This window comes from Eleutherodactylus coqui, chromosome 2, assembly GCF_035609145.1.
Source record: "Eleutherodactylus coqui strain aEleCoq1 chromosome 2, aEleCoq1.hap1, whole genome shotgun sequence".
Taxonomy (NCBI): domain Eukaryota; kingdom Metazoa; phylum Chordata; class Amphibia; order Anura; family Eleutherodactylidae; genus Eleutherodactylus; species Eleutherodactylus coqui.
The window spans coordinates 18,457,252-18,483,496 of NC_089838.1; the positions used below are offsets into that span (position 1 = coordinate 18,457,252).

The 26,245-nt window shown below is 47.1% G+C and overlaps 2 protein-coding genes across 4 annotated transcripts in view; one reads left to right on the forward strand and one right to left on the reverse strand.

Annotated features, from left to right (window-relative positions):
* Positions 1-291: 291 nt before the first annotated feature.
* ATOX1 (antioxidant 1 copper chaperone) lies at positions 292-24,311 on the reverse strand. Of its 3 annotated transcripts, none has more exons than XM_066590436.1 (5): positions 24,184-24,311; positions 13,473-14,045; positions 7,220-7,295; positions 2,256-2,401; positions 292-574 (listed from the first exon to the last, which is right to left on the reverse strand). In XM_066590436.1, exons 2-4 carry the CDS (start codon positions 13,863-13,865, stop codon positions 2,274-2,276), a joined length of 597 nt encoding a protein of 198 aa, XP_066446533.1. In that variant the 5' UTR covers positions 13,866-14,045; positions 24,184-24,311; the 3' UTR covers positions 292-574; positions 2,256-2,273. The 3 variants fall into 3 exon arrangements, with proteins under 3 accessions (XP_066446533.1, XP_066446532.1, XP_066446534.1); XM_066590435.1 differs by having other exon boundaries at positions 2,248-2,401; positions 24,184-24,310; XM_066590437.1 differs by lacking the exon at positions 13,473-14,045 and having other exon boundaries at positions 2,248-2,401; positions 24,184-24,285.
* Positions 24,265-26,245, forward strand: part of G3BP1 (G3BP stress granule assembly factor 1) — a 28,849-nt gene continuing 26,868 nt past the window's right edge. Inside the window, exon 1 of the mRNA XM_066590433.1 lies at positions 24,265-24,411. Within this exon, the coding sequence (XP_066446530.1) occupies positions 24,332-24,411 (80 nt within the window). The 5' untranslated portion in view covers positions 24,265-24,331. The remainder of the gene's footprint in view (positions 24,412-26,245) is intronic.

Sequence of the window (26,245 nt, forward strand, 5' to 3'; positions counted from 1 at the left end):
ACTGATAATCTGTTTAAACCGCAAGCAAACAACGAACGAGAATCATTCGCTTCGTGTTTACCTTTAGTTACAGCCGGCATAAAAATGATCATTGGCTCCATCACTTATCATTGCGATTAGACACTCCCCGCTCGGTGTTGTACATAGGAATGTAAGGGATGACCGAGGAGTGAGCGATTCTCAGCGATGGTCTAAACATGCGGCACGAGCGCGAATGAGTTAGTCGTGACGTCACTCGCTCGTTCAAACGAGTCTCGGCTCGTCTAAAGGGGGAAATTAGACAGAAGTGAAGTCGTTCTGTATTGTTTTATTAGCACAAACTACATCAAGCTTCGTATGCATTTATACATTTTAGTCATCGGGAAACTAATATCAAAGACGGAAAACAGAGGCACTTAAGATAGCGAATCCATTCCCACTGCACGACCCGCTGCCTGTTATATAGCTGGGTTATCTAACATCTTGTAGTGTACAACTAATTCTGATACAGACAGGTGCCCCGACTCCACAGGCTCTTCTTTAGGGTTGGGATGCAACGGGCAAATCTCTACCAGAGCGCAGGTCATTCTCTCATCTGAAAGAAAAAAAAAAAAAAATCACCAAATTTAATTGGCCTGGAGGGAAAATATGGTGGAATGGCAAAAAATCTGAAATTATATATGCAGTTCTAACATGCAGTGTTAATAACATATAAAACAGAGCTGCTGGAGCACAAAACAGCAGTATCAGCGCCATCTGGTGGTTACTTGTAAACACTGCAAGCCAGAATATTAGCTGCACCGAATGGTAACCTTCTTAGAGACATCTACCCTGTTTCCCTGAAAATAAGACATACCCTGAAAATAAGACATAGCATGATTTTCCAGAAATTGTGAGGATGCAAAATGATTTTTCAGGCTTTTTGAGGATGTTTGAAATATAAGCCCTACTCCAAAATTAAGCCCTGCTAACAGTTAATTAAAAAAGTCAATTTAAATAGTGTCCAGGCAGCTATACATGTAAAAAAGGTAAACCTTTTTGAACAAAAATTAATATAAGACGCTGTCTTATTTTCTGGGAAACACGGTAGTAGCGTCATGCTGTAGATTCCAGTAGGTTCTGCAGAAATTATTAGAGTTGCCGCCGATCAAACAAAAGGTCCTGACATGGTCTAAACAAGAAGGGGTCACTGATTCATGCTGCTTGCACCAAACCTCCCATCAGCATGGTGCAACAGAAATCTGGATTCATTTGCCAGACGATGCTCGGTGATACAATGGTTACTCTCTATTGCCCCCTGGAGGGTTTTTTTCTGCTTCCCTTAGCAATGATTGGCAGTGAAATCCTGGCCCAGCTCGCCTAGCGCCGATGACCGGGTCTTATTGCAAGTCGCTCAGATCGCTCGATTCCCCCATAGAATGTGGATTTACCCTTAAATTGAACCATGGAAAACATGGAAGTTCCAATCATTAAAGCCCCGATGTCTCTAAAAAAAAGTGGCCATTCAGTATAATATATCTCAGAATGGCACGACTGCTTTGTCAGGTCCATTAGTGGTAGGAGTTGGGTAGGGGAGCACACAGAACTATCTGAAACTGCCCGAAAAAGTGCTATGTGTGGAATTTTGTGCCCATAGTATGGACAAGTGTTCCGTAGGATCCCTATGATGGATCCCTATGATGCTGGGAGTTTGGGTCAGTAGACCTGCAGGCAGGCAGGGACATGTAATACACTCATCTGATGCTGAATCACATTAGATACATAGTTGCTCAGACACTGCCATGTGCCTTCTTTGACCTTGGAGGGATCCTGAACATGTCTTTAGAGGTCACAGCACATTTGTATTACATTTTATCAGAGATCGCAATGTTCTCATTCTATTAACGGGGTTGTACCATCATTACAAGTTATCTGGTATCCATAGGATAAGGTATAACCTGCTAATCACTGGGGGTCTCACTGTGAGATTACTGCACCCCAGAGTGAGGAGGAGACTGAATGAAGAGCCGCTCCTGCAAGCAGCGGGTATGGCAGAGAAATGAATGGAGCATCGACCGCGCATGTTTGGCCAGCGCTCCATTCACAGTGATGTCACTGCGGATGGTACAGTTAGTCTATAGTGAGGATGATGAGGGACACGGGACCCCAATTCTCCGAATCAGTGAGGTCTCAGCTGTGAGACCCCCACTGATTAGCAAGTTATTCCCTGTCCTATGGGTAGGAGATAAGTTGAAGTACCACCGCCGCGAGTTCTTGTAAAGGACTTACCATCTTACCGTTCCTCCTATGCCTTGCTATTTGGTACATAAGTGTCTGGCTTCTTTTCCGGTCTTCTTCAGGGTCTCCAGTAATTGGTCCGCAGTATGATTCTCAGACTGGATCACCACTTTTTTGTTCGGCAAATCAATTTCATACTGAACACCTGAAGGAGAAACAACTAGATCAATCTAAAATGGACTACAATAGCCGTACAATGACTAGTAGTAGGGGTGTATATAGTATATGGTCATTTATAGGAGGCCTTACAGGCTAGGGGTGTATATAGTATATGGTCATTTATAGGATGCCTTACAGGCTAGGGGTGTACATAGTATATGGTCATTTATAGGATGCCTTACAGGCTAGGGGTGTATATAGTATATGGTCATTTATAAGATGCCTTACAGGCTAGGGGTGTATATAGTATATGGTCATTTATAGGATGCCTTACAGGCTAGGGGTGTACATAGTATATGGTCATTTATAGGATGCCTTACAGGCTAGGGGTGTATATAGTATATGGTCATTTATAGGAGGCCTTACAGTCTAGGGGTGTATATAGTATATGGTCATTTATAGGATGCCTTACAGTCTCTACATAGATATACAATCTACAAATTCTCTGCAGATTAGTTTTTTTCACGCATTTTTGTAACTTTTTTTTTTATACAGAGCTCCAAACCCCCTGATAAGATAGAAATTTAAAGGGGTTGTCCGAGTTAATTTTTTTATATAGTTTTGAGCTTCCTGTGCCCAAAACTATATAAAAGCAATATACTTACCATTGCGCCAGATTAGTGTATCAGCGCCCCAGGTCTTCAGGCCTGGTGATATCCCGTGAATCTGTCACATGGGCTTCTAACATAAGGATGTCCCATATTGGGGCTCCTATTGGCTGCAGTTGTTATATGGATAAATAAGCTGCGGCCGAAGTAAACAGAAGGCCGGAGGTGTTGGGGGGAAAGCAGCGCAGCAGCAAGGATTGGTGTTTTTTTAAATGATATTCATCGCTCCACAGTGTTAAGTACTCGGAAAAAGCCATTAAAACATAACATCCTAGATGCCTGCAGTCACCACTAGGGGAAGCCCTCTGCATACTGGTTGTACATTGGACTCAGTTACAACACAGTATGCAGTGGGCTCCCTCTAGTGGTGGTTGCAAGCAGACAGAATTTACAACCCAATGCCGATGATTTGCACGATAGCTTAAGTAAAGACTGAACGGGAGTGAAAAAGGTAACAAAGGGATTAAGCAGCACAAGTCTCTTCATACACTTGCCGCATCTTCTAGGCATCCGTGCAGCACAATATGAAATATATGCCGGCTACAAGCTGGGTTAGATTTGCGCTAAAATGTACATCACTCTCTGGACACGAGATCCCTCAATGGCCAGCCACACAGGATAGTCACTGGCTATGGGAAAGGTTTTATCTGACCTTACACAATCATGCGTTATAGGGCTTTTCAAGCAATGGCTGATTAGTCAGAACGCTATTGACGGTCATCTTCCCAAGCTGCAATGGGGTTATCATCCCAAGATACTATGGCTTATCAATAGGATACGGGTAAGTGTCTGCTCGGTGGGGCTTCTGTGAATGGAGTAATGGTCAAGCATGCATACACGGAATTGTCGGAGATAAGCCATCATATAGTTATGTTGAAAGTTATGACCTTTGAAAAAAGTGGAGACGAAAACCCCCCCAAATCATCATGTCCTTAACTCCCAAACTAGGCCGAGTCCTTAAGAGTTAAAGTGGTCAAACACACGAAGTAACGGTTGGCAATCAGCTACCAACTACTACTTTCAGTCGAACTTGTGTTGATATCAATAGGGAGAGAGGAATAAGCCCCACTTTCCCATGGGAACAAAGGATCAGGCATGTTGAAGTCCAACATGCTCAATCCTCCATCTGCCATCAAGAGGCGTCCATCCAGTCCGAACCTGCCACCAAACTCAAAAGATTTGTCCAAGTTTTGTCTAATCCGTATGGGCACCTTTACTACATCCCACCATACAAATGCTGGGCTTCATTTATCAAAATTGCCATTAAGACTGTTCTTGTTGTCCGTAACAACCAATCAGAGACCAGCTTTCATTTCTCAAACTTCCTTGGAAAAATGGAAGCAGCACTAGGATGGGTTGCTATGGGCAACAAGAATAGGCTTCCTGTTTAGGCAGGTTTGGTAAATGAGGGCCATTGAGTCCCAAGTGGCGTGTTCGGCTCCGGACACCTTTGCCATTTGTGTGAATTAGTTAGAACAGAACCTTCTTGTTTCCCGGAAATAGTCTTCACAGTCCAAATGCTTCAAAGCAAAAAAACAAAGATGCAAAGACAAAGTGAGCTTCACATCAGGAGTTCAGAGTGACTATGAGGGCAGGAGGGAGCTTCCTCTCAAGTTCCTTAACAGTTTCTAAACTAAATGTTCTTTAACCCTTCAGGGCCAGGCATGTGTCATTTTTTATTTTCATTTTCTCATACTCGCCTTCCAAGAGCCATAGCTTTTTTATTTTCCCATTATCATAGCTGTAGGAGGACGTCGGAGTGGGGGGGGGGGGGGGGGGGGGGGGGGGAAGAGGGCAGAAAATGGTATTTTTTTCCCCAACAAAATGGTTAATTGTCAGAAAGTAGTAAAACACAAATAAAAATATATCTGCACATTGTATTGTTGCAATTGCACTAACCTGCGGTAAACATGAGCGCCGTGAAAGCAACTCCCCCCCCCTTAAATGGTGCAATTGTGTTAGTCTTCTATTTCACCCAAAAAAAAAACCCTTTAAAAAGTTTTCCAATACATTGTAAGGCACCATCTATAAATACAACTCGTCTTGCAAAAAACAAGTCCTAGAGTGGGTAGAATTGCCAATTTAAAAAAAAACAAAAAACAAAAAAAAACAAACCAACTTACGGCTCTTGAAAAGAGATGAAAAAAAAGTGAAAATCCAGATAAATGGGTGGTAGTTAACCCTTTCCAATCCAATTTGTATCCTGGTTTTCCTAGGGGGGCTTACTCTTTTTCTGCCGTTATACAACAGCGCTATATGCTGGCTAAAGCCAGTACTGCATGAGGTGACACGTAGGATAGGCTCCGACAGCAGAGAGGCTGGCAATGTACAGTAAGAGAACCCCGACGGACGTCTTCCAACATCGGAGCTGTACAGCCTTAAATCATAATGTCTTCAGACGTCAGACAGTGGATTGGAAAGGGTCAAAGGAATAATCCAATCTTCTGTGTAATGAAATGTTATGCAGCTTTCTAAGAAGTGTTTCAATTCTCAACCAGCCAATCACATCAGCCTGTTGTGTGCTCAGGGTTTTTCCATAGTGAAGTCTATAGGGAAAAAACATATGAAAAAACTCCATAGAAGCCGTAGTGGAAACACTAAAACTGCGACCGTGGCGAAGCTGCAATGTGAAGTGCGAACCTGATCTTTGGCTCCCGGAGGGCTGCGTCTACTCATGTCCGATACAGAAGAGATGAAGGAGGGTGACAAATATAACTATAGTAGCAATAAATAGGAGGTGAACTCATTGGAATTCATTGGATTTCTGTTGTACACTTCATGCAGGGAGAAAGTGAACCTTTGTGTTAAAAGGGGTCGTGCCCAGAGCACTATTAGAGTATATGATCATCATAGGGAGGGGTTCTCCTCGAGACCTCCCTCTACGACCCAGGATGGAGTGCGGCTCACGTTCTGGGGGCCTTCTGCTGTCCTGGTATGGGCCATTAATGTGAGTGGCTGTACTGTATTACTACATTTTCCCGGTAGTGGTTGGTATAGGACAAATGCTTCCCAACCATGGCTTTCCCTGCCAAAAATCAGGTGACTGACTGGGGTGCCAAGAGCAAAACTTGGGGTGATCAGCTGCTTGCTTGGACAACCCCCTTTAATGACTTCTTCAAGAGCTAACTGGCAAAAGGTGTTTCAGTTAAAGGGAACCTATCACATCACATAAACTATGTTCGCTGCTTATAGGACAGGAGCTGAATAGTCTAGGGGTGTATGTATTATACTTACCAGGCTCCCAATTCTCACGCTATCACCCCTTGTCAGTGTGACTCTTAAGTCAATGCATGCACATTCCCACAGAGAACAGTGGGAGTGCACACACACTAACTGAAGAAAGCAGTCATGTTGACAGATCAGGGGCCAAATAGTGCAGGAATGGGGGGCCCAGGAAGTATAAAAAGGTACAAGCCTAGACTCCTCGGCCCCTGTTCAATAAGTACTATAAGTTAGATTATGGTATTTATATGACCAGTTTCATTTAAGGAGATGAGATTAGAAGTGTGGGTTTCACAGGTGTACTGCCCATTAAATAAAGACACACAAAGCCTGGTTACTGACAAGCCTATTCTTAAAGTGACCTTCCAGTTACTTCTGTCCCAGGACAAAAGTGGAGAGAGTCTATTACCTGCTGGTGTTCTTTTCTGCTAATGTCCCGCAGATCCACCAGTGATAGAAGTCCAATTGGTGGGGTTCTTACACGGAGATCCTCACCGATCCAGAAAACGGAGGACCCGTTCCCACCTCTTCTTGCCTCTGTGGGCTTATTGTACCCCCCAGCTGTGACATCAGAATGGATAGAGCAATAGCTGAGAATGTGTGGCCGCAGTACTATTCATTCTGATGGGGCTGACGGAAGTAGCTAAGTACAAAGGCTTGGGTATCTCTGGCAGTCCCATTGAAGCGGCATGGCGCATGCGCAGCTGCCATTCCATTCACTCTCTTCTTCACTGTGGAGGGGTGCAGTGACCCTGCAGTGAGGATGACTTAGGACCCCTGTTCTCGAGATCGGTAGGGGTCCCAGCAACGAGACTCCCATCGATCAGACTTATCACCTATAGATAGGTGATAAGATTCAGTTCTGGTAAACCCCTTTAGTGCGGTTCTGTAATAGGATGCTACATGATACAATGGTGGACAGCTTTCCATGCAGCAAAATCAAGCCTGTACATGTAAGCGATAAGCATCCTCACCTTCCAGCCGAGAGAGCACGCGGTTCACAGCCCCGGAACAACCCTCACAGGTCATGTCCACGAAAAACTCTTCTTTCTGAAAGAAAAATGAGAAATAATCAGTTACGACAAATCATACGACTGCCGTGACCAGTAGTGCACATACTACATCTTATACAAGACACTTCTGTACATGAACAACGGACGTCATGTCTCTGAGCCCGAGCAACGGCCCGCCATGGAAGCTGGTAAATGTATAATACACTGCAATACTCAAGCAAACTGTATAGGCAATTGTTTGCTCAAATCCCCTAGTGGGACTAAAGAAAAAAAAAGGAATAAACAAGATTAATAAAGATTTACTGTGAGTAAACGTAAAAAATTATTAAATATAAATAAGTCTACAGAAAAAAAAAAAACCCTTTCCCAGTCATCGCATAAGAAAAAACCCAAACCCCTCTATTGGTATTGCGGTGCCTGTAAAAGTCCGATTTACAGAGGTAGCGAAGTTTAATTAGAGTGTGATCATTTTCTATGACAAAGTTATCTTAAAGGAGTTGTACCAAAATTGACTTATCAGAAAGGTGATAGTGGGGGGTCTCATCGACCAACAGAAAGGGGGACCCATGTCCCCATTTCCTACTCGCTACAGGCTCTATGCACCCCCACAGCAAGGTGGAGATTGAATGGAGTGACGGTCGAGCGTGTGTGGTGCCATGACGCTCATCTTCAATGGGATTGCTGGAGACTAGTGACGAGCGAGCATTGCCCTTAGTGAGTACCTGCCTGCTCAAGAAAAAAGGTTCGGGTGCCGGCGGCGGGCAGGAAGCTGCGGGGCAGAGCGGGGAGATCTCTCTCTACCTCTCTCCCCCCCGCTGACTGCCGCAACTCACCGCTCACCCACGCTGGCACCCGAACCTTTTCTCTCGAGCGGGCAGGTACTCGCTAAGGGCAATGCTCGCTTGAGCAATTGCCCTTTCGAGTATGCTCGCTCATCTCTACTGGAGACAGCCAAATGCTTGTACTTGTCAATGTCTACAATGAGGCATCACATTTATGTACGGGATGTCACAGGCTGCTGCGGCGAGGAAACAATAGGTCACGACGGAGACTTAGAGCTGCGGGCATGGAGCTTGTGGGGAGCTGGGAGGACCCGTTTTTACAAAAAAAAAAAAAAACAGCCAAACTGTAATAACTTTATTATTGCCTTTCATTGAATGGCTGTGATTGGCTCATCAAGCGCCAGCGGTGATTGGCTGAGGCAACGATCCTGAGCCAATCACAGCATTCTCTTGCTGGAGGCGGAGTATTCAACCGACGTTACCAGGAAGAGAATACTCTTTCAGAGCTAAGGACGACTGCCGAAGCGCCTCGAGAGCAGCAGGAGGGACAGGGGCGGCGCCTGCGAGGAGAGTATTAAGATAATCCCCAAAAATAAGACTCTGTGCCTTTTTTTAGGACAAAAAAATAATATAAGACAGGGTCTTATTTTGGGGGGAAATAACAATAGAGAACTACAATGCACACGATGAAAAAATGTGACTTGAAATTTCTGGGTACACAAGTGCGGTAGAGGCAATAGTACCCGGCTCCTGAGAAGGCCTAATGTCAACTCTGATACTTAGAGAGGTTGTACCAGAATAGACTTTTACTCACCTATGCACAGGATAGGTGATAAAAGACTGACTGGTGGGGGTCTCGCTGCTGAAACTCTATTAATCCCGAGAATGGGGGTCCCGTGTCCCTCCTTCTCAACACTGCAAGCTCGCTGCACCCACCCCCAATGATGTCAGCTTGAATGGAGTGGCGGTTGCACATACCATGCGAGCTCCATTCATTTCAATGGCGCTGACAGAAACAACCGTGTACTAGTGCTCGGCTATCTCCGGCAGACCCCATCTGCAGGGGCCTCTACAGTGACATCCAAGAACCAGACTTTTCACCTATCCTATGGGTAAGATGATAAAGGTTTATTTTGGTACAACCCTTTGAAGACAACAGCAGTACTTTAAATGGTCAACGATTGGTGGGGGAACCAATATGCATTTTGCCGAGTGGCCCAGGAGCCTCAAGTTACACGTTGGGCGAAGGCAAAAAATACAAAATCTAAAAAAACAAGTCCCCCCATATTGTAACATATAATACAGGGTTTTTCAAAAAGGAGCAGATTTGGGGATTTAAATCACTGAAAAGAGGAAGATTCAAAAAGTCTATGACATATCAGCAAGTTTCATTTTCTGCCACAACGCTTGCTTGTGACGAGGCGGCCGTTCTTAGGATCAATGCCAGAATTCATGTTGCACTTGAACAATGGGCGTATATGTAGCCAACTCAAGCACACAAAAATGATTTCTCCTGGTGGGGGGGAGGGAGGTCGCCATTTTCCTATAAACTGTAAACAAGAAACAGCTTTTCAGTGGGGTCGAAAATAGAATTAGTTCTGATCAATAACTTGGTTTCTAGATAGTCCCATGACAGCACCATAGGGGTTAACTCCATTGGCCCTATAGGTACAGAAAACAAAGTTTAAATAGCTCCTCCCCAACCCCTCAGTATTTTATAAAGGACCACACCATCAAAAATGCTTTAATACTTTATTTACACCAAGACAGGGTTGGAAATAAGTGTGCCGTCATGGAAGGCCTTCCTAGAACCCGAATTACTAGTAAGAACATTCTATTTTCTCCATCGCTTTCTATGATAGCACCATAGAAGACATGCCGAATGAACATAAAGCCGGGGGGGTAAAGGGAGACGGATCACTACTGCCTGGAGAACTTTTCTCCCAAACGAAAAGTCTATTAGACGGTAGGTCAAATTTATGATGTTTCGAAAAAGGTATGTGTAGAAAACCAGGCTGCCGCCTTACAAATTTGCTCCATCGATGTGCTAGCCCTTTCCACCCAAGTGACAGATACCAATGGGGTAGGATGGGCTCTCAACTTTTGTTAAATCTTGTAGGCTTTACACATACATCGTTTTATCCAATTGAATAATGTTCTTTTTGAAATATTTTTCCCCTTATTGGGTCCACAGTATGGTAAAAACAGAGAGTGATCAATCCGCTGATCAAAGCCTCAAATGGATGTTTGGATAAGCCATTGTACTAAATTTAAGTCCAAAAGGAGGAATGACATTAGATACCTTTGGCCCAATTCTGGAAGCAGCCTTTAAGACTCCTTTAAACCAGTGATGTTCTGCCGAGTCCTGATAAGGGACAAAAACCATGAACCTTCAAATGTACTGGGTTTCAGACCTTCCTCTAATCTGATCAAGGACTTTGCCGATACCGGGTAGTAATGGGTCTGGAGCACTTTCTGCAGCCCAAATTCCAAAAGGTTTTCCATATTTTGTTATAAATGGCGTTAGTAACCTCTTCTCAGCTATGCTGCTGTCTTGATCACAGATTCATAAAGTCCTCTAGCTTTCAAGATTGACCCCTCAAAAGTCAGGCCTTCAGACAAAGCCTCCGAGGGTTTGGGTGTAAAATAGGCCTTTGAAATAATAAATTCAGCATCTTTAGTAACATTAGAGGTTCCGATATTTGCAGGTTAACAGGCCCAACCAGCTCCTCTTTGGCTACCGAGTCGCTATCATAAATCAACTCATTTTTCTGAATTTACCTTTTGTCGAATCTTCAGAAGTAGAGGCAGAGGTGGAAACGCATAGGCCAGCTAGATAGTCCATCTGTGAGACAAGGCATCTACTCCCAGAGAGTTTTCTTTTGGATGTAAGATCAAAAATTGAGGAGTTTTTGCATTCCTCTCTGTTGCAAACAGGTCTACCTCCGGGAGACACAACTTTTGTTTGATTTGATGAAATACCGCATCGTTTAGACACCATTCCCGGGATGTACTTTTTCCTTGCTGAGACAGTCTGCATATACACTACTCTTGTATCTGTGAGATGTAATGCTGTTAGTGAAAGCAGAGGAGATTCGACCTAGCAAGATATTTTTCTGGATAGAATTAGATTTCGTTTCCTGGTTTCTCCTTGATGTCTTAGATGGGTAACTGTAGTTATGTTGTCCGAATACATGTTTACACAGGAGAGCTCTACTGCTTTTAGGGATTCCAGGACCGCCTTCAATTCTCGGACATTTGAGATATAGTTTTGAACTTTCTTTTTCCAAGTGACCTGAAAATACTGATGAGCCACCAGTGCACCCCAACATCTTTGGTTTGCATCGGGGAGGGGTGATGGTTAGCACAGGATGTGGGTTCCAAAAAACTCAATTTTCCTAAAATTTCTTGGAACCAACGACTAATTTAGGAAAGCTCTCACTTTGCTAGTTAAGGTTATCTTGTTGTCTAGAGAAAGAATTGTTGACAACCTAAGGGTCTGTTAAGGATTTTTTCTTACAACCTGCCTTCTCCAGTGTGCGACCAAATACATCTTCACCTTGGAATTCACTGTATCTCTTGATCAAATCTTCAGCCATAAAGAACATCTGGCAGTGTTACATAAAACCGCCAATCTTGCCCCAATTCTTACTGACTCAGCTGTTTTCTGTAACAGAGGAATCAACTCCAAAATATCTTCTCTAGATGTACTAGCCTTCAGATGAACTTCTAAGTGACAGCCAACGGAACATGGATCTTGCTACACAAGTTGAATCTACATTCGTTTTAGGAGTGAGCTTGAGGTCTACCAAGATTTCATTAAGTTTTTCGAACTGTCCATCGGGTCTTTGAGTTGTGACCCATCCTCAAATGGCAAGGTCGTCTTTTGGGTTACTTTCGCTACCTAGATGTCAATCTTTGGAATACCCGTCTATGATCTGGTTTTCACATCATCAAATGGAAATAATTCCTTGATTTCTAAATAAACAGGAATTACTACTTTCACATTTTGGAAATGCAAATTTTTCTTTATTTGATCGCCGGCCACTAAACATTTCATCTTGAACGGTTCGTGTCAGCAACCTCTTCTACATCCCTTCGTGCTTCGTACCGCCCCTAACAAATTCCTCCATGTCGTCTGATGAAAAATATTTTCTTTCCTCCAAAGTACCTGTCTGATCTCAATTCACCTTCTTCTAGGAACTCGTCAGACCTCTTCTGAATCAGATGACGGTATTTCGCCAGATCCCATTTTCCTTCTTTTCGCGGCGGGGCACATGTCTTTGGTACAGCAGGTAAAGACACTGAGGATAGGGAAGCCTGTAGTTCTTGCCAGACTAGCGTTTTTATTTCATCCATAAGTGAAGGATGTTTTTATGTAACTATTTTCTTAGTGTAGGACCAATTTTTGGGGGGAACTTATTATTTTATTACATATGGCACAATTTGTAGATTGAGGTTTTTCTTTTGTTTTTGTAGCAGCATCCTCACCACCCTAAGTGGAGAAGGATAAGGACTGACTCGAGTATCTAGAACTCAAACAATAGGATTTTACTTCCTCTATATCAAGTAACTCAGGGGGCGTTCCTGACTACACAACTATAGGGAGAGAACACACCATGCAACACAGTCAGCAATAGAAGAACAGACTCCTACCTCACCATTCAACGCAGGTCTTATGTGGGAGATGCCTAAAGGATTGAACCAAATTGCAGCCTATCAAAGGCATCCAGGCTTCTACTCACAGGACATCCTACCTTACAGCGCCAGTATACCATGGACATCACCATCTTGGAAGAGCCTCGGAGTGCTTCCGCTTCGCGCATGCACTGACTTGGCAACGTCGCTGCCCATACCAAATATGGTTCCCGGTTCAGGACGGCTAGACGGTGAGTTGTGGGAGCACCAAAGCCGCCTGATAACACACTACTCCCACTTTACAAGAGAATGCGGTAAATCTTGCATTCAGAGAAGACAAGAGAAGCTTAAGGTGCTAAGGAAAGCTAACTGTCATTTCCACAGCCAATTACTCAACCCCCATTGCCAGCCACGGATAATCGCGCACTTCCTATAGGGATTGGGAAAACACTAAGGGGTGGCGGGGCTATTATACCCCTTTGTGTTTCCTGTCTCTATAGGGCCAATGGAGTTAACTCCTACGGTGCTGCCAGGGAAGGCAATAGTGAAATCGAATTTACTGGTGTGTCATAAAAAAAATAAATTTAAATATCCCTTCCTCTTTTCAGGAATGTGTGGATTGTGTACTTCTCTTTTGTAGTTTGTAATTAAATCCCCAATTCTGCGCCTTCTTTTTGAATAACCCTGTATAATGGAGTCCGCTCAGGACTCTTTTTAGTTTGTGCATGCATTTAGGTTTAGTGACCTTTTAAATACATAAACCCAATGTATATTTTTCCCCACTGGAGTCTTGCCTTTCTGTTTATCTCAGAAAACAATTGCATTCGGACGGGTCGTCTGCAGTAATAGCCCATCCGTGCTAAGCAGCGCCGTGTTGTGCGTTCGGATACAAGGATTGAAGCGCCAGCATTGTATTCGGCTGTAATTTGCTCGACGGTGCACCGGCTGTTGGACTCAACGATTTGTGACATCCTCTTCTGACCGCTTTCATCAACCAGTTGTTTCCGTCCGCAGGCTCCCCTTTCGCTGGATGTCTTTCCTCGCTTATACCATTCTCGGTATACTCTTGACACCGTCGCACGAGAAAACCCCACAAGGTTGGCAGTTTCTGAAATACTGGCTCCGGCTAGTCTGGCACCGATGATCTTGCCTCGCTCGAATTCCGTCAGATCGCTGGATTTTCCCATTCTAATGTGGATTCCCACCGAAACTGTTCCACTTAAAACGTGTCAAGTTTTGCTGCACTCCGGGGAGAATGTCCATACAGGGAAGCTCCAATCATGAAAGGGTCGGGGTTTGTAATAAAGGGGTCAGTCGGTGCAGTTGATTGAAGATTACTTGAACTTTGTAAAGTTCCACTTTGACATCTACGGGAGAGAAAAAAAGATAATGGGGCTCCCCTTTTACCTATCATAGAAGGAAGTTACACAAGTATGAAAATCTTAAAAGTGGTGCAGTTGTCCCTTTAGCCACAATATTGGCAGGCATTTGCATCCACTGGTTCATTCAGAGGGGTAGTTTTGCAATAGGCCTTCAACCCCCGTCTACAAGATAGCCATAAAATTGTTCGCTAAGGGTCTGACCACTAGAGCTCTCACCAACTGCTAGGTCTCTGTGGTGGACGTGTGTGGAGCAATGGCCTAGCATTTGAGCAGACTGCTCCATAAATATCTATTTGAAGGTGCAGAAGTGGCCGAATTAATGGTCGGAACCTCACCGACATATAATGGACTATTATCAGAACTCCATTCTTTAAAACAGAGGAATCAACCATCCTCTTTCGAAGCCCAGCAAATACCAACAGAAAAAACGGTCAAACATTTACAGCAGCGTGAGCTTCACCCTTGTATATGCGTTGCACCCGCCCGTGTGCGGTCCAACATACACCCCGCTGCGTATCCCATTCTTCACTTTGAAAATGGTCCACGTGAAATAACGGCCATGTGAATAGCCTCATAGGCTATTATGGGGCCATGTGCATCCTTGGAATATACGGCCAAAACCTACGCCAATCGGAATGCCCAATAAAGCCCCTTTTACACGGCATGATTGTACAAATCGCTTGTTAGATCACACGGCGCGTACGATAATTGTGCTGTGTGAATGCATGCAGCGAGAGACTGATCGATGATCGCTGAGACTGAAGTTCCTGACGGTTGTGCCGTGTAAAAGGAGCTCAAAGGGGTTTTCCGGTTCCTTACAAGTTATCTCCAATCCCCAGGACGGGGAATAACTAGCTGATCGGTGGAGGTCCAACCAGTGAGACCTCCACTGATCATGAGAAATGGGTCCGAGTTGGACCCCGAACAAAGTGCAAGTCGGGCTGTGTGGGAAGCACAGGTGGGGCAGGCGCACTGCGCTCCATTCATATCAATGAGAGCACCGAAGATTTCCGAGTTAAGCACTCAAGAATCTTCTCGCACTGTTCAGTCATCCAGTTTTTGTGCCGTTTTTCCCACTGGAGTCTCATCTTTCTGTTTCCAGCAATGGAGCTGGAACTGGCCGTCTGCTTGAATTCCCCTATCTGTCCAACGGAACGATGACTTGTGCACTAGTTAAAACACCAGCGTTGTATTTGGCTGCGATTGTGCCCCACCTGTTCTTCAGAACAATTCTTGACCCAAGTGGTCAGAGGAGAATGCCGACGGGTTGTCTCTGTCCACAGGAGATCCTCTTTCGCTGGATGTTTTCCCTCGATCATACTTTCTCGCTATACCCTCTACACCGCTACATGAGAAAACCGAAATAGCGGTTGGCAGTGATATCATGCCCCCGGCTATTGTAGCCCTGATGACCAGGCCTCGATGGAAGTCACACAGATCACTGGATTTTTCCATCCAGTGTCCATATGGGGACGCTTCAATCTAATACATATATACATGTTTTCCCAAACTTTTTATATACAAACTTCCAAACAATTCTTATATCCAATACCCACGTAATAGGAGGAGGGGAGCCCCTAGGACCTACCCAGTTGGCTGCCTTGTAGACCTAATACATGCGAGTATTTTTAAGGGGTTTTTCCAGCCATATAACATTTTTTATAAACCGCTCACAATACTATAAAACAAAAGTAGTAATACTCGCCTTACCAATGCTCAGCCGCTCCCGGAGGGGGCGACGCTTCCTGGGTTCCCTGTTGGTTTGTGTTCACCTGGATGATGTCTTGACATAATTTGATGTCATCGAAGGAGCCGGATGAACAAAAAGCAATAGGGAACCCCGGAAGCGTCAGCACAGGAGCGGCGGAGGATTGGAGGTTCATGAAAGAATACGGTATCTGGTCATAGACGATACATCTGCGTAAGAGAACATGTTTCAGCCTCATTCAGACGTGCTGTACGAGAATTAGATTACAAAAACATCGGACCACATTTGGGACTTGCGTGCCCTATACAGAATGCCCTACTATTGCCTGTGCAAGTCATCTTTTCTTACAGGCTGTTGGTCCATGTGAAAAGTTGGCTGCTTATACTATGTTTCTGTGGATTCCATGGCCCAAAAACATGGCAGTCTGGAGGGGCTCTTATAGCGGTATGGGGGAGTAAGACCAACGGCTATACAACTGCACTGAATGGCCACTTTATTACAGACTCCGGAGCTTCCCTGTATGGAGATTACACTCATGACTTCGGAGTTTAGAATAAAATGGGGTGACAGGTTATCTGTGGATCAGCTTTAGGGTGGATGCACATTAGATGGGAAAAACCAGTGATCTGAGCGACTTCCAACAAGGCCCGGTCATCAGTGCTAGACTTGCCAGGGCCAGGATTTCACTGCCGACCGCTGAATTGGGGGGGGGGGGGGGGGGTCATGCAGTGAAGTGGAGAGTATACTGAGAATGCTGTGATCGAGAAAAAGCATCCATCGAAATGTGGATGTAAACAACTTGTTGATGAAAGGGGTCAAAGCAGGATGTCAAGAATCAGTCTGACAAATAGGTTCCGCGCAGTTGAAAAGAATTGCAGCCAAATACAATGCTGGTGCTCCAACTAATGTGGTCAGATGAATCCAGATCTCTGTTGCACCGTGATGATGGAAGGTCAGGATTTGACACAAGCAGCATGAAGAGATGACCCCTTCCTGTCAGGCGGTCAGAACATCTAGAAGGAGCTACAAGATGGGCAAATAGAATGAATTCATCAGCTAGTGGAATCTACGCCAGGATAAACTGCTGCGATTTTGAAGGCCCAAAGAAGGTCCAACACGCTACTAGATGGGGGCTCTAATAAAGTGGCCGTTCAGTGGATGTACATGAAAAACAAAAAGGACTAAAAATGACAAGCCAACAGATTCTTTTATAAAACCAGCAGGAGACTCTGCTCTTCACTGCAGAGCCCACAAGGAGGAGGAGATGGGGCTCTCGTTCTCTGGATCGGTGGGGGCGTCTCAGCGGTGAGACCACTATCAATCAGACTTATCACCTCAATGGGTGATAAAAGTCAGTTTTGGCACAACCCGTTTAAAGCGACCGCCAAGTCCCCAACAAACCAACATGGCCACTTCTGACTACTTGACGCGCACTGTGCATTGGTAGTACACCGGTAGTCGGCATTGGCTGACAAGTGCGGGTCATGTGAGCAGTTCCAGCCAATGACGGCAGTGTGAAGACTACTACTGCACAGACTTCATCAGGTTCGTGTAGGGGTAGCATAAGGCCTCATGTCCACGGGCGGATTTGATTTGTGGAAATTCACGATCAGCACCTGTGTAGAAGATCCACAGTAAAAGCCGCCCATAGAAAGGCATGGAGCGTTCGCACCTCTATCCACCGGGCGGAAAAGAATTCACAGCGCGCTCCATTCTTCCGTGGATTCCATGCGGACGGGCTCCATTGATCTCTATGGAAGTGAACGATTCTATTGCGGATTTGTAGACAGATACCTCTCTCGTTGTTTGGAGACCAAGCAAGGAGGTGGGCTTGTAATTTTTCTTCCACATGGATGATCCGCGGTGCATTGGCAAGTCGACCGCCGGCAGGCATTTAAAAATCATTTCTGCACTGACTCACAGGTCTTCCGTGTGCGGAATCCCCGAACCCCATGGACATGAGGCCCTAAGGCCAGGCTCCACTGAAAATCTGATAAAATGGATGTTAGCCTTGGGTTACCGCAGTATCATTTTTTTCTCACCAAGTTGGGCCAGCTACACACGACCGGATTGGATTCCGGATGCAGGATCTGACCCTGTGCCAGGCCGGTAACCCCTGCGTACCCTGTCATTATTCTGTGCTGCGGATATGCTGTTGCAGTACAGTTTTACCCGCCCCATTGCTAGGCAATGACGCGGGTCCTGCAACCTTTCTGCCATGGTCCGCAGGTTGGACGGAAGGGCCGCAGGACGGACGGCTTCTATTGAGTTCAATCGAAGCCGTCAGTATGTAGCTCACACAAAAATAGAGCATGCTGTTATTTACCCCCCGCCAGCGGAAAATCGCAATTGATTTCCACTCGTGGGCAGGAAAAAGCGCTTTTCCATAGCATCCTATGGAAGGTATTTGCTGCGCAACCTAGGGTGGACACCGGACCCGGATTCCGCAATGAAAATTCGGAGGTGTGCAGGTGGCCTAAGGGTACGGCCACACACAACTGTCATCGGGCGGCTAAAAGTGGCAAAAAAAAAAAATACTGGAAGTCAGCGCTGTTTACGAGTTGATTCTTAACGGGATATTACGATCTGAGGCTTTTATGGCATAGTCACTCGTGGAAAATAGAATGTTGTCTTTTACGGCGGATGTCTGCGACATAGAGCCCATTCTGCTCTATGGTTGTAGATATACCCTCTGCCCATACGCAGTTATGTTGGATACGAGCTGCAGGGATCCGCATCATTGCTAAGCGACGGCGCGGTAAATATACTGCACATGACCGCCTAGGGTTTCCTAGGAGGCTTTCTCTTTCTGCCATTATACAATGGCGCCATCTGCTGGCTAGAGCCAGTGCTGCAGTATGTGACATGCTGGAGAGGCCCCGACAACAGAGTGGCCAGTAATCTACAGTAAGAATACCCTGCTGGACGTCTTCCGACATCGGAGCTGTACAGCCTTCAATCAGAATGTCTTTAGACGTCAGACAGTGGATTCAAAAGGGTTAACTTTTTTACATGTATAGCTGCCTGGACGCTATTTAAATTGACTTTTTTAATTAACTGTTAGCAGGGCTTAATTTTGGAGTAGGGCTTATATTTCAAGCATCCTCAAAAAGCCTGAAAAATCATTTTGCATCCTCAAAAATTCTAGAAAATCATGCTATGTCTTATTTTCAGGGTATGTCTTATTTCCAGGGAAACAGGGTAGAGAAGTTGCAGCTTGTTCTATTTTTGCTCCCATGGATTCTTAAAAGAACGGCCTACGGAGGCAAAAAAGTGCGCCCTGCGTGTCGTATCGTGTCGTTAGGCTTTATTCACACAGGCGAAGGCGATATCAGTCGAAGAAACTCCCACCAATATCCCATTCTGGAACCTGCGCTTTTTTCAGTGAGTGCGATACGTTTTTCATGAGCGTGGGGGAACACTTAAATTACAGGAGCGTACAAATTTTTTCTATTTTAACTAAAAAAATAAATAAATACAATTTATCGCATCACACTTAATGGGCGATTCTCTGTGCGGAATTGCGCTAAAATAGGATATGCGGCGATTTTTTTTTTTTATCTCAGACTATTGCTTCAAGAAAAAAAAAAACGCTCATAAATAAACTCACTGAAAATAGTGGCTCCCTTTAATCCAGGAGTCCTGCCCATAGCAGAACGCGATAATCATCCGAGCGAAATCTGCGTTTACACGGGGGCGAAGGCGAGATCAGTCTAAGAAACCCCATCGCTATCAGTCCTGCAAAGCCACGATTTTTACACGTGTGCGATGCGTTCTGCGACGCCATTTTCTTTAAGGTCTGCATGGATTAATGGGTGATGTCGCCTAAAAACAGGACGGGCCCAATGAAAAGAAAGGTTTCTGTTTATGTGGTTTTTGCGCATCACGCAACGCGCGGAAATCGGAGGGGGGAAATAAGTAAAAAGAAGAAAAAAAAATTAAAAAAATAAATAAAAAAAAAAAATCGCCTGCGTAACTACACCCTAAAGGTGTCTGTCCTATGTCTGAAACGTGTGATGCGTATTACGGCGGATACGGCAGGCGTATATCACCAGTATTTGCCTTCGGATATTTTATATTTCTGCCGCTCCGTATTTGCCCAAAAGATAAGATAAAAAATACGGAGACAAGTGAGCGAATAAGAGGTCATGCTGCGTTATTAAAAACGGTCATATTAGATGCGGCCATGTTATATTAGCTTATTATACGGACCAAATATGAAAACCACTTGTGTGAAAGCGGCCCAAGGCTACCTGCACACGGGTGAGGGCGGAACTGGGCTGAGAAACCCCGCCCCATACCACGCTTGTCAACGTGCGCTTTACCCGCGGCTGCGAGACACTTTTAAGGCATCACTTTGGTGAACTTCCGATCCCCCACACCTGTTTCACCTGGATCAGCAAGGGTCTCCTATTGATGTCAACATCACATCGCACGCACATCACACGGCACGCACATCACACGGCACGCACATCACACGGCACGCACATCACACAGCACGCACATCACACGGCACGCGACACGTCTGACGCGATGCGTTCGGGGGGACGCAAAAAAAATAAAAATAGGACATGCAGCGATGTTTTACCTCACAGCATCGCTCGTGTGTAAGACTCCATTCAAAAGAATGGAGTTCATATTTGGGCATGTTTTAGGCGTCTCGCAACGCGCAAAACCCGGGATTCCCTCTAGTGTGACTGTGTTTACACGGGTTAGTGTACCGTATAGGCGTTGTGCGTGCTGCGAGAAGCATAGAGCGCCCACCGAAGTAGACCCCATTCTTCTCCATGGGTCTGTTTACATGGGCGCTTCTACACGCCGCGATGCTGTGAGGTAAAGAAATTGCAGCGTGTCAGAAAACAGGCCCGTTCTTTCCTGTGGGCGAGGTAAAGATGGCCCCCGCGGGAACACGAGAGTTTTGTGCGCGTGCAATGAGATTTGTAACGTTTTCCTATTGACAAAAGATGCGACTTTCACATGGGAATTCCTGGTCCGGGCTCCTTCACACGAGAGAATGTGCGCAGCTAAGCTCGCCGAGTAACAAAATGTGACTATTAGGCTGGGTTCACACAGGGCGGATTCCCGTCGGAAATCTCGCGGTTTGGCCGCAGCAAAAATCGTGAGATTTTCGCCGGGAGAACCGCCGCGGTCTAAGCCGCGGCGGCTTTGAAGCGGCTTGGCCGCATGCTTTTCCGTTGCGGCCGGCACTCCATAGAGGAGAGCGCGGCCACGACAAAAATAAACAAAAAAAAAAGTGAATAGACATGCTGCTTCTTTTGAAACCGCGGCTGCGGCGGCCGCGGTTTCAACCGGATTTACCGCAGCGGATTAGCCGTCCCGTGTGGACGAGATTTCTGAGAAATCTCATCCACATGGCTGGCTAATCCCGAGATTAGCGGCCGCGGGCGGATCTGCTGCGGCAAAACCGCGGTAAATCCGCCCTGTGTGAACCCCCCCTTAGGCTGGGGTCACACAGGGCGGATTTGCCACGGATTGCCATTGCATATCCGCACTGCGGCGAAACAGCTGCATTTGCAGTGCAATGCAGCACAAATGAGGTTTGCCAAAAAGCTGTTCTCACAGGGTGGATCTTTTCCGCACAGCCGCAGAGCGGAAATGCAACTGCGGCGCGGTTTTACAAGACGCAGGATGTCCATTCTTCTGTCTTTTCCGCAGCGCTTTTTTGTCCATAGACCTCTATGGACGCAGCCAAAACCGCACCAGATACGCGGCAGAAAGTAAAGAAGCGCTGCAGAAAAAAACGCTTGCGGATTTTTCCGCACGAAAATCCGCAAGCCAAAATTAACCTTTAGGCTAGGGTCACACAGGGCGGATTTGTTGCGGTTTTGACGCAGAAGAACTGCTTCTACGGCAAAACCGCTTCAAAGGTTAATTTGGGCTTGCGGATTTTCGTGTGGAAAAATCCGCAAGCGGTTTTTTCCGCAGCGCTTTTTTACTTTTGTCGCGTATTTGGTGCGGTTTTGGCTGCGTCCATAGAGGTCTATGGACAAAAAAGCGCTGCGGAAAAGATCAAAGAATGGACACGCTGCATCTTTTAAAACCGTGACGCAGTTGCATTTCCGCACTGCGGCTGTGCGGAAAAAATCCGTCCTGTGAGAACAGCTTTTTGGCAAATCTCATTTGTGCTGCATTGCACTGCAAGCGCAACGGTTTTGCCGCAGTGCAGATATGCAACGGCAATCCGCGGCAAATCCGCCCTGTGTGACCCCAGCCTTAGGCCTCATGTCCACGGGCAAAAGAAGAATTAAAATCTGCAGCGGATTTTAACTCTTCTCCTGCCCGCGGATCCGCATCCTATAGGGATGCATTGACCACCCGCGGGTAGATAAATACCCGCGGATGGTCAATAAAAGTGATTTTAAAAAAAATGGAGCATGAAAAAATCCGGACCATGCTCCATTTTCGTGCGGGGCTCCCGCGGGCTTCTATTAAAGCCTATGGAAGCCGTCCGGTTCCGCGGGAGACCTAAAATAGGAATTTACTCACCTGCTCCGGATCTTCCCTTCGCCGCGGCTTCATCTTCTCTCCGTCGCGGCCGGATCTTTTTTCTTCGGGATGGCGCATGCGCGGGGCACGTAACCGACATGCCCTGCGCATCCGCCGAGCCGAAGAAAGAAGATCCGGCCGCGACGGGGAGAAGATGAAGCTGCAGCGAAGGGAAGGTCCAGAGCGTGCGAGAGGTGAGTTAATTCTTATTTTCATCCCTCATGTCCGCGGGGCAGGAGGGACCCGCTGCGGATTCTCCATGGAGAATCCGTAGCGGGCCTGATTTTCCCCGTGGACATGAGGCCTTAAAGCGGTTTTGCCGCAGAAGCAGTTCTTCTGCGGCAAAACCGCAACGGAAAAACCGCAGCAAATCCGCCCTGTGTGAACCTAGCCTTAGGCTGGGATTATACGGGATGGTATTCCAGCGGAATTCTTACAGAAGGGCCGCACCAAAACCTGTCCATTTCCGTGTGGCTCGGCCGCAGCATGTGGACGAGATTTGTGCAAAATCTCGTCCACTTTGCCGGCTAATCCTGGGATTAGGAGCCGCGGACGGAATTGCTGTGTGGACATTCCGTACGGACATTCCGCTCCGTGTGAACCCGGCCTCAGAACCGGATGATTCCTATGGGAGTCATGCCACGCCGCTAAACCCGCAGGGATGAAGGGAAGCCCCAGGGGATCCCTTCATCCCTCTCTTCAGCAGCGCATATTTTCAGTCCCTCCCATTCAGCGCGCGAAGATCGCGGCTGAAGCTCATAATTTCAGCACAGAACAGTCGTCCGTTTTTATGATTTTCAGCAGCTAGAGTTGCGTTTTTTTGTGCCGCTAACAGCGGCATAAATTCCGCGCCCGTGTGAGCGAGTCCTCCGTAATACGATTTTCTTGCAAATTGCATCGCACTAGCGTAGAAAAAAAAATTAAAAATGATATATATGTATGGCCGCCTGCAGACGGGCGGGTCGGATCCGACGGCAAGGATTCTCGCCGCGGGACCCGAGCACCTGCAGGGACCAGCGCGTATTCACCTGCGCCCGCGGCTGTTTGATGTGCCGGCTTGCCGGGCAGACGGCGCATGCACAGACCGGAGCCGGCGGCGGGTGAGTGACGTTTCTATGTACAGAAATAGAACATGTCGCGGTTTGCCGCGCGAAGTTTGTTAACGCAATCCTATGCGGGCTTCCAGCGGCAGAAATCCCGCCGCGAAAGATTGAGTTTCCCGACTGACGGGACGCTCGCCCGTATAGCTACAGCCTGCGTGATCGCCCCTAACGGCGCGCTCGCTGTGGGGTATCCGCTTCATTTGGTGGGATCCGCCCCTCATTGAGAAGCGTTGGGTCCGGCAGTGTAAACAGCCATAGCATTGGCACATATTTACGTTCCGCACCACACGTCAGTTTCCGCCTGGCTTTTGCGCAATTTTTTTCTGCATCACACGGATGAGATTTTTCAACCTTTCCTCCACTTTGCCGCTCCTGTACAGCCTCGCTCACCGCGTGTTACATGTGGACTACGCCGTGAGTCCATTGGGTTCATTTACCTGCGCCTATACTGTCACGCGATCACGTGAAAAAAAATATGCAACCTATCTTTGAAACCAGCGGGCTTACGTAAATTTGCGCGACCTGCATATACGCTCCGCTTACACACGCACAAAATCAAGGTTTACGCAAAAACACGGTGCATCTGCGCACACGAATACGGATGAGCGTGATCTGCAGGCGCATCGCGGTCACGTAAACGCAGGGCGTACTTGTGAGACCCCAGCCCGGATGCTCCATGCGCCCCCCAGAGGCTGACCTGCAGGATCTCAGCTCGGGCTACAAGTATAGTCACCGCTGTGCCATGGGTGTAGCAGAGAGGGGTTTGTCATCGCGGATAGCACAGAGCCAGCTCTGCTCCACTTACCGACATGGTTGGTGGCGGCTGATGCAAGATGTCTGCTGGTCGGTGCTGGAGGGGAAGCGTCGGCTGCCAGGCCCGGCCCTGCTTCCTGTCTCCCCAGCCCTCCTCCTCCTCCCTCCTTCTCTCTCCAGCTCCGGGGACACTCTAGGACATGATGCTGCTGCCATCTTCTGGTGTGCATGGTCACAGTGAGGACAGTACACTGCTCATCATGGGGGAGCCCGGCACAAAGTATGTACGACACCCCGCTGCAGCTGCTGGGCGGCGGCAGCGCACGGGTTAACGGAGGGCTGGGGGGTCCCAGGTGCCAGAAGTGTTAGCACAGGTGGGGCGCAAGGCTCAACTTGTCATTAACCCCTTCCTGGCCGGCCTGTAACTCCCTGAAAGGGAGGGGGGAAGTTGTATATAGTCATGGCACCGCTTAGGGGGGCGTAGAATGTGCTGTAGAACTTTTAGGACTTTTTTTTTTTTTTTGCGTGTGAGCGGTCGCAAAAACCTCCAGAAAGTCCGCCATTCGCATAACGCTCGCCATTCGGTAACAATACCGTAACTTTCTTATCCAATTAGCATCAAGTTTAGGAAGTTCTGTGTTCGAGGGACAGGAAAACGGCGCCCCCTGACCGAACAGGCCAGTCTGTAAATTGCGCTGGTATTTACAGGACGAAGGAGCGCCGCTTGCTGCGCCATTTTTGTTCCCGTTTTTAACGGAAATAGTCTCCAACACGGTTGTTTTACGCTCGTTTCTGCGCACAGTACTATACGTTTTTGTGCCCGCAGGGCGTGTTCATAGGAGCGTGCAGCACCCTCCCCCATCCCGATTTAAAAGGCTCTTTAGGCGAATGAGGCCCAGATGTGATCTTTTCCCCGCAGTTTGCCCGCAATGTTTCCCGCATCCCCTTGCGTATTGTGCAGGCATTTGCGCACCTCCCATAAATTTCTGTTGGGCTCTTTGGTCCTACTTGATTTACACGCAACCAAAATGCGTGCAAAAAAAAGTTTACGTGAAAGAACTTTAAATGGTGTTAAATGACCTTTGCGCAATAAAATCACGTGTTTAGAGAAGAGCCACCGAATCTGCATCGCCGCATCCTGCGGCCGCCTTCACACGGGCGAGATCTGTGCGTTGCGAGACACGCGAATACGAACCTCCATTCCTTTGGATGATGTCACACACGGATCGCGGCACGTCCCATCTTTGGGCGCATACGCAGTCCATGCACCTCACTTCATGACTCGAGGGGTATACAGGAGATATTGGCGTACCAACGCTGATGTTACGACCTGAGCGGAGGCGGGGTTTAGGCAGTGACGCTCTGATTCGGAGGGCTCATGGCACCTCCTCTTTGACTCAGGGCGGCAGCTCAGCATAATCGGCGCGCAGCCTTTAAAGTAATATTTCCTACGATTGTAAAAACTTTTTTTGTATACTATCATGTCTGCCCTGCTGTGTTACATCACGGAACGCTATGGGGGCGGATTGACGGAACGCTATGGAGGCGGATTGACGGAACGATATGGAGGCGGATTGACGGAACGCTATGGGGGCGGATTGACGGAACGCTATGGAGGCGGATTGACGGAACGATATGGAGGCAGATTGACGGAACGCTATGGGGGCGGATTGACGGAACGCTATGGAGGCGGATTGACGGAACGATATGGAGGCGGATTGACGGAACGCTATGGGGGCGGATTGACGGAACGCAATGGGGGCGGATTGACGGAACGCTACGGGGGCGGATTGACGGAACGCTACGGGGGCGGATTGACGGAACGCTACGGGGGCGGATTGACGGAACGCTACGGGGGCGGATTGACGGAACGCTACGGGGGCGGATTGACGGAACGCTACGGGGGCGGATTGACGGAACGCTACGGGGGCGGATTGACGGAACGCTACGGGGGCGGATTGACGGAACGCTACGGGGGCGGATTGACGGAACGCTACGGGGGCGGATTGACGGAACGCTACGGGGGCGGATTGACGGAACGCTACGGGGGCGGATTGCAAGCCGTTTCCCAGGTGGCAGGTTCCCTTTAACGTCTCTGTATTCCGGATTTTGCC